Here is a 13,617-nt window from a genome sequence, read left to right on the forward strand (position 1 = left end):
GCTTTAAAGTCTTAAGAAGATGTGACCTCTACAAAGAATTCTTCCTACAGCGTCTAATGGTCTTCCCCTCCTCTACTGAACTGCCTATTTTCACAATGCTTGTAGGAACTTCTGTATCTTTAGTAATACTGATTATCTGCCAAATTTAATTGAAACTGGCCAATTGTTTGAAAAATTAAGATGATGCACACAGACAGATGCATAGCAATTTACTGATATTTCCATATGAAGCCCAGGTAAAAGAGAATAGGAAACAAACTTTCAAATTTCTGTGTTAGATATGCAAAATAAAGCCAGATCCCTCTACTGAATCTCCATATTTCTAGAGCATATATAAGGCACCATTGCTGGCACCCCAAAAAAACAAGTTAAAAAGAGTATAATATATATAATTTTTTAAATGTAATGGCAAAACATAGGTGAACAATGCTCAACTGAATTCAGCAAATTCAAAAATTTGTTAAAAGGTGTCCTTGCTAAATATTAAAGGGACCATTTACACCTGGTAAGACAGCTATCCACTGATGGAACACGTCTGAAGGTCTCACTTTGCTGCAAGTGGCTTTGGAAAACTGCTAATGATATGTAAAGATATCATTGTGAATGGGCAGGTCCCTTTTTATACTCACACTGATATACTGACTTCTTGGAGCTGAAGACAGGAGTCTTTAGAACTAACAGCAGTTTAAGCCTGAATCTCTAGATCTTATTCAAATTCCCAGCTCTGCCAAGGACCTGTTGTGTGAATTTCAGCAAGTTAAAGATCTTTTCCAAAGAGCTCAGTGCTTATTTTAGTGCCCAGATGGAAGCTAAGATCCTCTGCAAATCCTGCCACAGCAGAGTGGTCTTCGAGGTGGTGGAGGAGGGGGGAAGAAAACCCAGCATATCTGCAACTTGTTACCCAAGCTGTAAAATGGGAGTGCTACTGTCTGTCTTGTTTGATTGCTTTCTCCCTCTTTTACCAAGGCCACTCAGCCTCTGCGTACACTTTGGGGCAAACAGGCCTCCTCATTCCATGTGTACATACTACTCTTAGCAGAAAAGCTCTGATTGTGGCCCAGAATTGTAAATACTGCTTATAGATTACTAATGCAAATAATAAAAGGGAAGTTTAAAAATAATTTCTAGTAGAAATAGACAGTGTCTGTCTGACACTGTAGGTCTATGTTGTGGAAAGTTTCCTGTATTTACATCAAAATTCAACCAAGGATTTATATTGCTTCAGTTTCTGCAGCAGAAAAGCAGAAAACATGGAGAAAAAAGGAAAACAAATTCTTTTTTTCTGATTGTTTGAATCTTGAAGTCTTGTAGGGAGGGAATGCTTATGCATTAATTATACTTCTGTTATCACAGAAATCAACGCATTTCTCAGCTGCCTGGGCTTCCCATGATGAATTTCATATTCTTTCACATAACGGAGACTGAGAAATAACATTCAGATGCCTGTTGAAAAAAAAAATCTTCCCCCCCCCCGTATTTTAGTCACTGAGTAATGTTCATGATTTGCTCTTTAATCAGGGCCTGGCCTACTTCAGGTATTCTGGGCCCTCTTGTGGTTATTTTAGAGAGGGAACAAGGTACATTTCCTTTCAGCAAGTTTCATTTTTAGAAAACTCACAAGACATTGTTCTATCAAATCTTGAGCAAATATTTTCATAATCATTGAAAACTACTATGAACCACAACATTTAGTTTCAGATCCAGATGTACTTGGGATTATTCAGGGTATCCGGATTTTTTAGTTTAAGCTACACTCCAGTTAAAGCCTTACTCCACTTAGTTTTTTTTTTTTTAATTCTCATCAGAACAGTTCAGTATCTTACAGGATGGCATATAATTAGGTTTCTTTGCAGATGAGGAAACTGAAAGAGAGTTTAAAACACCTGGCTGGAGAAACTACTCAAAGCCAGAAATAAAGTCTCCACCACCCTGATTACCAACAACCCTGTGTTAGCATTTCCGATCACCTGTTTGCCTTCTTTTTAAAAAACAGATTAAACTGTCTAGTTTTAAATGGCTATTTCCTCCTTACAATATATAACATGCATAGATTTAACAGTATCAAAAAATTTAGAAACAGAATTAACAATATCCTTTCTTCTCTGTTTAGATTAGAGATCAAAGCAGATGATGCCAAGCAATATATTGTTGTCAGAGAACATCTTTCTTTCTCCGGGATGCAGAGGAATAGCATTTAAGGTCTAAGAACTACCCACAGTCACTGCATGTTCAATGCATGTATCAGCACTTCCTACAGACAAAAAAGGTGGTAGAAATGTATTCCCGTGAGTAATGAATGCATCCTACACAGTCATTCTGGTTTGCTTTTTGATATATGTGATTAAAGGCGGACTTCAAGCACAGATCTTCTCAAGATAAAAATTACTTACAATTATTCTATATAGCATTTAATTCTTATGGAGAAAACTTAAGAAAAAAGAACCAAAAGCCATTTAAAAAAAGGACATTACAGATAAGCAGATGTTTTGTAAATGACAGTGTACCTGAAGAGGTTACAAAAAGTAGAAAGACTGACTAAAAAGATAATTGGGAGACCAAATTGTTAAGTCAAGGTTAATGAAAGTTAGGATATAGTAGTAAATGTGTCAGGAAACAGACCTGATTAAGTGAGAAATTACAAAGATTGTAAAATGCTAGTTATTTCAGTTTTCTAACAATCCTTTGGTTTTAGTGGAGTCTTAACTTGTCTTTAAACTGCTTGTTATGCATTTTCTGTCAGAATAAGACTTTGTCTCCAAAATGAAATGGCATGAAAGCAAAGGATAAGAAAATTCACCTGAAGCTGATGCTTTCTATATGATCAGGGTACTGCATTATGACCATATTTGTTAGATAAAGGAAACTGTTAAGCTAATGCTTTGGGGTAGAGCAAGAAAACCTGCATTCCGCAGAAAAACTTCAGTATTCCTGGAGCACTTCCAAAAACATAAAGAGAGCAGAATACACTTTTGCTAACTGCAGCTATTATTTTATTATAATTGAACCATTATTGTTCATACTAGCTAAATTTTGATGGGAAATAATTTCGTGTTAACTATGTAAGACATACAGTTTAAAGATTTTCATTGTAAGCAATAAAAAGGAGTATTTTCTGAACCTGACAACATGCTCTGAAACAGCATAATTACCACTCATAGGGATTATAGGTAAATGAGCCACTTACACTTGAACTTGATTGAAATTGATTCTCTCTCTGCCTATTCCCCATCATTAGAAATTATTTACTTGAATGCTTGTGTAGTATTATTTTAGCGCATCATATAAGCTGATTCAGTTAAGATACTGAGGCATCTCAGGCTTCATTTTTGCAGTCTATTACATATTAACTTGCTGAAGGTCTACTTCTGACCTTGCCTCCAGAATTTGTAATACAAATAAAGGAGGTGTCTAGTATTAAGGTAGATACATCCCCACAATATACTAAATCCTGTGCGACAAACTGAAACTTCTGTAAATTAAGCTTATGATTACAACTAGTAAGTTTAAAAACAAAACAAAAAACCCCAACAACTTACTGCTGCAGATGATCAAGTTGCTGCGCTATAGTGGTGCTCAGGGCTGGCAGTACACAAACCTGCTGGCATGAGGTCAAATGCAGACTGGTTACTTTTGATAATGATCTCTTTCCACTCTCAGATGCTAATCGTGGAAACAGTCTTATTCTCAATAGCAGACACTATGGGTAAAGGAATCCAGGGTTAAACTTGTTTTACAGTGTTTTCTACCAAATGTTATTGGGATGAGTCTGATTTTTATTTTGAAGTGCAAAAATTTCTTGTGCTGCATGCAAACGCCACCAGTAACAGCAGATTCAGAGTAGCTAGCTCCTAGGCACAAACATGGCAGGACGAGGAAATGCTGAAAAGCACATATCTTTTGGCCTAAGAGTAACTTTGGCTAGTAACTCTGGTGTGCGATTCCAACGCACTTAACTCAGAGCTAGGGTAAGCAAGCAAATTCCAAGACTGCTTTAGCAATTAGGGGAAAAAAAGGGGGGAGGGAGGGAATCCTCCAAAAGAGCCAAAAGTTTGTTCTTCTCATTAAATACTTTGGAGGAAATAGCTACTTTAAGGTAGATGGAAGTTCACCTGCTTTCCTATAGTGAAGTTTTGCATCTCCAGCTTCATTTCCAGCTGGCTGTAGAGGACATTTCAGTCAAAACAGCAATTTTTACCTTCTATAAATTTTTTGACGAAGCAAGATTGAATTCAATATATGCAATTAAGCCTTCCTTTCCCTCACCATGAAATACATTGGGGGGGGGGGGGGTCTTCGAAAAGCTAGTTCACCTTAGCCCAGTTACAGAATGGAATTTATGAACAAAAGAGCATTTCTCTAAATATTAAAAGTAAAATTACATACTGCTATCTGCTCTATTGAAAATTTTAATGAGGATAAATCCTGAGGTGCTCAAAAACATTACATATAAGTCTTGTCTTCTCATTACCTGTTTTTCCTAGACTTATGTTGGCTGGAGAAAGTTTTGGATACTTCGGTTTTTCTTTAGCAGGTCTCTCCACAGTACTTATTCATCACGTGACATTTCTGAATTGACTACAGAAAAATCAAAATACTCTACGTAAACCATCTGCGGTCTTGTGTTTTAAGTTCCTCCTATATTAAGCTTGCAAATACAATTTACAATGAGTCAATATTTCCCATTTCATACATTTAGATATTTTAAGATCAAATAGTTGGCTGGCATAAGTTATGAATGCTTAAGTTATCTCATTCCACTTGCATCACTTATCCTGCATAGTGGACTGGTGCCTGCAAACAGTTTCACCTTTTCTAAACAAACATTTCAGCTAAGGGGGGGGGGTAACTAGAGAACACAACTGCTGCTGTGCTGCAATGTGTGATTTGTTAAAATTGCAAACTTATCCATGCTATATTTTCAAACTTTCCTTTTGTTATAGAGCAATTGAGGCTGGAATTTCTTGGCACTGAAACATTTTACCTGGAGGCCTAACTGCTGAGGGTCCAAGTAGAAGTAGGAGTAGAAGTAGGCAGAGAAGAACGTCCAGGTTAGGACCAGCTATGGCAGTAGCCAAAGCCAGATGCACAAGACAGCTCACTTATCCTGAAGACGACAAATACAGGTGCAGAATTGACAACAAAAATATTTTACAGAAGCAGCTGGAGGGGCTAGGAGAACTAAGCAGACGTGTTGAAAACTAGGGACAAGTAGTTCTTTCCTTTTGTCTAGGCAAAGATAATGCTAAAATCCCCACACTGTCCATCTTGGCTTTACCTCTGCAGTAAGGAGAAGGGCTGGAAAGGAACAAAGGAGCAGAGGCCAAACTTAAAGATGTACTGTTGCGATTCTCAAGAAATTATACTTTTCTTTTCTTTTTTTTTTTTTTTTTTTAAGCCCACAGATGGGGTAACTTGCTAAGTTTGTACACTGAATAGGAGAAGCATCTGTTCTTCCTTCTGTTTCACAAAAGTGAAGCTCTGCTGCAAAAGGGAAGACTTACCTGGAATAACAGAGAGAATACATGCACAAAGATAACAAGTTTTTTAAGATGCTCTTTAAACAAAATGTATTCCTTATACCAGGCTAAATCAGGTCAGTTAAAAAGGCAATTTTTTTTTTAATCTGCAAGAAAATGTTTATTCTTTGTAAACCCCACAGAAAAAAGAATGCAGCCAAGACCAAGTATTTAACGAAAATGGTGCCAAAGTAGGCAGCAAAATGGGGGAACCTCAACACAAAAAGTCAGTGACAATATTTCATGTTTTGCACAAAGATGAAAAACCTATGACATTTCTGAATAACACTTTTATGGTGACAGTTACACAAGATGATTCAAAAATGCAAATGACAGCAACATGCACACCTGGCTAAAGCTAGAAGTTTTATCCCAAAAGAATGTCTGTGATTAAAATGATGAATCTTTAATACTTCTATTTTACTGATTTGCGTGTCCTACTTCATTTTTTTCAAATGAGGCATACATGCCAATTAACATGAAACTTAATTTTTTTTTCTTTTAAGAACCTTGTCTTTTCAGAGTCCACTGCATGTTTGCAAAATCATGTTGGGTTTTAATTTTGCTAGTTTTCAATACAATTTTGCATCCCACCCCTTCAATCCCCACCCCCCCCCCAAAAAAATCTTAAACACTTCAGAAGTTGCCAGTGCAAACACTTTCTATCAATGTATAATATACATTTTAACTTAAACCTTTGTGCAATTTGAGTTTCTTTTAAAAACTCTTTAAAAACTCCTTGGCACGACAGCTGAAAAATATTCAGCTCCATTTAAATTGTCAAACACAAGGTGATATAAAGTGTAATCACAGTTGAATAAAATAAAAAACCCAGAACTGCAGCTTTTATTAGCCAGCTTTACAGTCTCTTGTATACAGTACATTGCACAGTTCCGCCTTCACAATAACGCTTCCTGTATTAATATTGTGCCTTCCACGATGCAGTATAATCAAGGCAAGTTACAGAACACTGCTGAGTTTATATCAAAATAAACATAAGATGTAACCTTGGTTTATAATGAACATCCAAATTACCATGTACAATTTGCAGTAGACTCTGTAATGAGCTTGATATATAAGCTAGATGACAGTGAAGGGGGAAAAATAGTTTAAACTATCAAGTTTCCTCTTGAAATGTCTTTTCCCAAGGCACTGTGAACAAGACTGTTAGCAATTCTCAATGACTAAAAACACCAATGGGAATATAAATATTTCACACAACAACCACCGTCACATCATCATCTATTCTCTTACTTATTCTTTCCCTTAAACAATGCCCCTGAAATTTGTTTGGTCCTTTGAGGGGTAACCAAATTATCTTCTGCAACATCACATATTTGTATTTAATACATCTATAAATCAAAGCTTTGTTAGATTATTTAACCCTTTCATTCTAAAAACTAAAAGTTTTTCCTCACTATTTCTTAACAACTCAGATTTGCAAATTCAATTCGATTAAAAAAAACAAAAAAAAAAAAAAAAAAAGAAAGGGTTCAAAATCAATCAAAGCCCTGTATTTTTCAAGAGGAAACCATGCAAGAGTACATAAAAAGGCAAAATTGGCTACTTGAAAACCAAGAATTGTTTTTAATGCATTGGCCAAGGAAAATAAATTGCAAAGTTCTGTGAGGTTTTCTAAAAATTTACAAGAAAAACTGATGGGAAGTTCTAGTCAATCCAGATGCTCTTTTTTCCTGTTTTAAATGACAACGAATACAGTCTCACACAATACAATTTCATCTTGACTGTAAGAGACACTCCTGTGTGATGCCTTCAGCATGACAAAATTACTGGGCAAAAAAAATTGGCATTCATTTCTTCAAGGGCTGATAAACAGAGGCATTGGGATCAAGTCCAGAAGGGCTGGTCTCCACAAATTTGGAAGAGTAATGTGGGGAAACAGGACTCAGAGTGCTGGTGGCTGCAGTGTATGTTATGCTGGGCATTACTGCCATAACTTCTGCTATCTTCTGTTTTAGGTCCTTGATTTCCTGATCTTTTTGAATGATTTGCCCTGAAACAGCAAATAGCATCACTTAAAACCAGTGGCATGTTTTCACCCTCCACCAATTGCCCAGCGATAAGAACTGTTGAAGTGAAACACCCAGAAGAGTTTCAGCTTTCTAAGATACCAGTAACAGCGCAATCCACACAACTTCCCATTTATGTTGATGAACTGTGTTTAATTACCTCTAGTTACCAACTAAACATATCATTTCTATTAGATTTTGCACTGTTTGAATTCACAGCTGCACTGTACCAAAAGATTATTTTTACAGCTCAATTTTTTTCTGCACTTTTCAGTTCGTATTTTACAGGCACCTTGCAGGAGCACAAGTGTTTGCTTATTAAATGTGTTACTTATTTTTAAAGCTGTCCTACACTCTTTGGTTTTCTAAATCCCCTTTGTGCACACTTACAAAATCATTATAATAATCTATGAAACTAAGCAAAGAGAAACCCCAATAAAATCACAAAAAAATAAGAATTCTCTCTCTAATCAAAGCTTCCTACAAACATCCACAAGGAAGTTAAATAGATACTAAGTCAAAAAGTTAATTTTGCTTCATGGTTTGCACAGCTGAACAAAGAACAGTCTGGGCATGATTTTATCCTGGCTTAATGCTCCCTCTGGTGGCTGCAACAGCAGCTCGACAGGGACAGCAGCATCAGCTCCTCACTTCACCAATGTGAGGTTTAAAACAAGGTTTTTTTGAGGGGGAGGGTGTTTGTTTTTTGGGTTTTTTTTTTTTTAAACATTTTTAATTACTTCAGGGGTATCACAATGCTATTACGATTAAGACTCAAGGACAGGGACTTTAAATATGGCAACCGTTATTATATACTCTCTTTCTTTTAAAAAAGCTCTCCAGCTTTAGGGTAACGGCTTGTAAAAATGCAGATCATCATCATGAATTCGGTTAAATATCAAGACGTGGGTATACTGTCTTCAGATGAATAGCTTGGGGAAATCAGGCTGATCTGCTGAAGTGTTTAGACTCACATTCACAAAGGCATAAAGGACAAAAAATCCCACTGAAACCTGAGATGCTTTGGTGAGTTGAGGCTGTAACCCACTGCCAAGTATGTTAAAAGGCAGGGTATTCTTTATGTCATATTTCCACCGTTTCAGTCAGTACTACCAGTTGAATTAAACTATCACACGTTACCTTGGGCAATCTCAAGCTGCCGTTTTGCATCTCCTAATGCAGAGAACAGATCCAGCTTGATTCTTGTCTCTGCACTCAGGCTATTCTCTAAGTGCTGTGTTTTATCTTGCATGGCTGAAAGTGCTGACATTAACACCTCCGTATCCTTCTCATTTTCCTTGTACTTCCGCAGCTCCTGTAGGAATAATTAGGACAAATGTTATTCACATAGACTTTACACATGAGATACACTGAGAAGTCTTTCCCTTTCCCCACAGCACGCCACTGGGCCTGGTATTAATGCTGTAAAATTAAAATGATGGTTAATTAAGGACACTGTAATATTACCGCCAGTAATTATACATGACCATCATACAAGTGATTAAAGCCATATTGTACAAAGTATAATTACAGTGCAGTGAGCAAATATATTTGCTCTGCTTCTCAGCTATCACTGGTATCACTGGAGACCCTCCTTCTAGAGATCTTCCTCATCACTTCCAAGTGCCACCTAAGAAGCTGTACAGTGCTCATTTGGAAGCATAGAGGACCCAGCTCTGGAACACCAAAACACTTCCCACAAGCAAAATGGCTATAGTGGGGACTAAACCGTCCAGTGAAAGATGAAAGTGATACAATATAAACACTGCATTTTAAGCTATTACGATTGTTTGATGAGAGAGATTTCTTTGTCCCTGAATACTTCCCACACTGAATCTGATTGTGCTGCAAATCTAGAAACGTAAAACAGAAAAGGAGGGGGTGAATATTTTGTACACAGAAGACACAGTCACATTGTGGTTGGGATGTATGCATTATCATTTCAGCTGACTAAGAAAAGGAGAAATACTATAACAAAATAGTTCTATAGTTTTAAATCAAGAAACAATATAATTGTGGGGGGAAATACTTACACCTATTACAAAAATAGCTTCGCTAACAGTTTAAAGATTATAATAAAAAAAGCTTGATTATGGATGACTGTAGTTATATTGAAAGGTACACATTCTCAGTGGATAAACTGAACTAGGTTTTCATGGATTTGGTAAACGCAGGAATGGTAAGGTTGCATATGTTATTTGAAAACAAGTTCACAGTAACAAAACGTAAGACTTGAGAAATATATGTATTCTCAAAGTTAAGGAACTAACATGCAAACTCTCAGTTGACAGTCTGAGTACATCTTTAGGAATAGACACTTCAAAGGAATGAAGTCAACTTTAACTCACACATTTACGCTTTTAAGGTTAAACACACCAGACAGTGCGCCTATGACAAATCTACCACACTGTACTTTCAATATTCAAGCACTTTCACCAAAAAAATACATCTGGCCAGTGAGTAAAACATTGAGAAAGCAATCTGAGTTCTTAGCTGTGAAATTTATAAGGATGCAGACTGGTGACAAGCTCCTTACATAAGGAAAAAAGGTAATTGAGGGGATTATGTTCTCCTCAGTTTATCCAGACCATTATTTTAGAAAAAAAATCAGTAATCATTAAATAATTAAGTGGTGGGGAGCTGAAACTATTAACCTCTCTCATACCCACATTCTTACAAAGCCTGATGTAAGACAAACATCTGAACAGCCCAATTCTTGAAGGCGTTGATTGCCTCTTATGTAGATCCACCAATTTCAGAGGGTTGAAAGCACTCATTGTGATGCCAATCCAAGCCCTTGGTGCTTTTTCATTACCTGCACTTTCATTTCTAGTTCTCGCATCTGATCTTCTTTCAGCTTTATGTCAATTGTTAGCTTCTTGCACTCTGTCTCCAGCTCTCGGATGCGATTCCGTAAAGTTTCAGTACATTCTCCTCTGCAAAAGAGATATTAAAAGAAAAGGTGATTTAAGAATGAGGCTGTCAATCCTGAACTGTTTATATCATGAAAATTAATATAAATATTGAAGGATAAAGGAGGAAGCTAACTTTGCTCTTTTCAGCAAAAGAACTTACCTTGTGGCAACAATACCAAAAGCTGCAAAAAGTTACCCAATACAATGCCTCAGTATTAGGAAATTTGGAATATTTATGAAATACGGAGAACAGAAAAGCAGAAATAATTATCTTTAGACATTTGAAGCACTGCAGATTAAAGCCATCTACATTCATGCTGTGCTTTCATCTTGAAAGGCTTTCCAACTATACACCTACAGTACTGCTGAAACACTACTGTGCTGAGCACTGGTAGTTGGTGGTTAGAGCAGAATACTTTTGAGATGTGAGGTAAAGACAGTATTTTGGCCAAGGTCACTGTACAAAACCTTGATTCAGAGCTCCCCTGAAAGGGGACATGCCTCTCTAACGGAAGTACCCATGCATGGTACAGCATCTCTGTGCTCGTACAATCAATAAACAGCTGATAACATAGAACACAGTCATCTCCCTGTAAGCTTAATGTATACGAGCACTGAGACTCCACTTCATGGAAAGATATCTCCCATTGCTCAGACACAAATATACCTGCATAAACTAAGGTTCCATACTGCAACACATATCATATACAGACTACTCCTTTATTCAGAGAAAGGAGAAAAAAGAAAAAAAAAAAAAAACAGAATGAGTCTTAGTGGCAACAGCTACATTTCAGGAGTGGAGCTTGTTTTTGGAGTAGAATCAAGTACCTTGTAGCAGCAAATGCAACAGCACGTGCAGCAGTTGCTTCTTCCAATTTCTTTCTTTTCTTTTCTTCCATTAATTGTTTTTCTACGAAGGCTCGTGCTTCTTGCTCCGCCTTTAGTTTCTTCTCCAACTGGCTGATCATTTGTTTGTCTTTTTGTTTCATTTGTACAGCATTGTGCAATCTGGAAAGTAACAGGTACGGGTTTTAACAGAGGACTTAACCATTTAAAAAAATAAAACAAAACAAATTAAATAGACTGCTGTCACTGTACTGGCCCCAAACGGGTCTGGCTGGATCTGCAGGCACATGCCTCAAACTTTGTAGAGTCTTGACACAGTATTTCCCTTTACCAAACTACAGTTGTTACTAACCGATTTACACAGTTTTGTAGAAATACATACTTGTTCTGAAGCAGTTCATTTTCTTGCCGGAGCTGTCCTATTTCAGACCGAATTCCCCGTTCTGTGTTAGTCAGAGAACTGATCTGACTACGTAGCTCCTGTTCGATCTGCCTGCTTGCTTGCAGGTCAGCCTTTAACTTTTTAATATCTTGTTCCAATCTAAGAAAGAAGAAGCATTTTAAAAGACAATTTCAACTATATTTCCCAATTATCCAAAGGTTCAACATTTTTCTATAAAAATAAGTACAGAATAAACATCATACCATCTGCTCTTTTAATATTTATAATCTCTGTCTAGCCTTGCCCTCTTTCACATACCACACTGGCACTCCCTATTTTATGTGATTTAACTTTTCGGCAAGGATCTGCTATTCTATTCTTCTATAAACCATTGGCGCCATAGGTGTGCCATGAATGACAGTAAGTGTCTGCTTTAACGATGTTCCGCACAGCCCACTGTCAAGACACAAGTCATAGGCTGTCAGGCATAGAGTATTATTCTGATGTTTATTTTGAAGGAAAGCAAACACAAACTATAAATATATAGCTATATATGTATAGCTATACAATGCTCTACACTCTCCCACGGGCATTTTGTTTTCCTCTAAGAACTGCAGAGTTGTAACACAAATCCTATGGCATTATATTTTTCCCTCTTCAAGCAGAAATGAAACAGGTAAGCCGGAGAAGTTGCAAACACTGACAGATGCACATATGAACCAATTTTACCTTTCCCAACAAATTCAGAGTTTAATTTGTTAGTAATAGGTAAGCTATGGTGCACACTGCTGCATTCTCACCTAAATTTTTTTTTTCTTGACGTATATGATCTGCATGTGGAATGAACAGTGCCCGTTAAGTCATTCACAGTTGATGAGTCAGGAAATTTAGCTTTAATCTCTCCTAAACAGAGACCATCTGCTATCCACTTAATTATAGCCTTAAAAAGTTCTTGAAGACTCAGGCAAGCTTATTAATTAAAACATTTTCAAACAAAATTGATCAAGTAAAACACAAGTTTCTAAAGAGAGACATGCAGCTCATCTTCATTTTTCCCCATATTTTCAAAATAAGATTAACGGTTCTTAGAATAAAAAAACATCATAGGTGAATAAGTCAATCGCCTTTTATAAGCATTGTGTTATATACTCATTTATATGAAAGCAAATATGACTCTCAGTTATTCACAAGCAATTCTCGTTTGCTCAATCAGTTATTGATTTACCAGTTCTGAAGTGCTCAAAAAGTAGTTAAAGATGTTTCTTTATTTCCTAAAAGTCCATATAAAATTAACAAAAGCTGAACATCAAGATTTGGGGGAAAATAGTCACAAAAGCCAAAAAGAAAACCAAAACTTATTGATAATTACTACTGCAGATTAAAGAAAATAGTTATTCGTCCTCATAATGAGGCACTTAACTCTTCTGGACTTAAGTGCAGGAAAGCCTCAACCTAAAACGCTAGTATGAAATGTAGTGACACAAAGCATGAGAACATTGAGTGAATGAATGAATCAAGAGGTTAAATGTGGAATCATGAAACACAGTCATGTATGGATTCATGTATGTTCTACTGTATTTCATAAAAGCACGTCCACAACAGAAGCTGGAACTGAGCCAAAGGGGTCTACTGGGTAAATTCACAGCGAGGACCAGCCCACAGGGAGTGTGGTCTACCACATACTCGTACTAGTGCAATTCGAATGCTCAGACCCCACTTTCTACAGCTGTATGAAACTGTCTTCCTAGTTATATTTGAACTGCTCTATTGGTAAGATGCATTCATTTTAATATAGTACAAAGTGTGGCCAAATGTATATATAAAAGTGCCATTTAATTCTTGTACCTAGCAGACAAATAACAGTACTAAGCAAATACACATTTCATATTGAGGACTGCAAGTCATTTCGACACCTTGTACGCTTTCTG

The 13,617-nt window shown here is 36.7% G+C and overlaps 1 protein-coding gene across 1 annotated transcript in view; it reads right to left on the reverse strand.

Annotated features, from left to right (window-relative positions):
- Nucleotides 1-6,334: 6,334 nt before the first annotated feature.
- The window catches only part of MACO1 (macoilin 1), a 30,960-nt gene continuing 23,677 nt past the window's right edge, over nt 6,335-13,617 (reverse strand). The window contains exons 7-11 of the mRNA XM_064525075.1: nt 11,690-11,848; nt 11,290-11,469; nt 10,362-10,482; nt 8,687-8,861; nt 6,335-7,530 (exon numbers count right to left, since the gene is read on the reverse strand). Of these exons, the coding sequence (XP_064381145.1) occupies nt 7,328-7,530; nt 8,687-8,861; nt 10,362-10,482; nt 11,290-11,469; nt 11,690-11,848 (838 nt within the window). The 3' untranslated portion in view covers nt 6,335-7,327. The remainder of the gene's footprint in view (nt 7,531-8,686; nt 8,862-10,361; nt 10,483-11,289; nt 11,470-11,689; nt 11,849-13,617) is intronic.

Source organism: Dromaius novaehollandiae, chromosome 23, assembly GCF_036370855.1.
Source record: "Dromaius novaehollandiae isolate bDroNov1 chromosome 23, bDroNov1.hap1, whole genome shotgun sequence".
NCBI lineage: Eukaryota > Metazoa > Chordata > Aves > Casuariiformes > Dromaiidae > Dromaius > Dromaius novaehollandiae.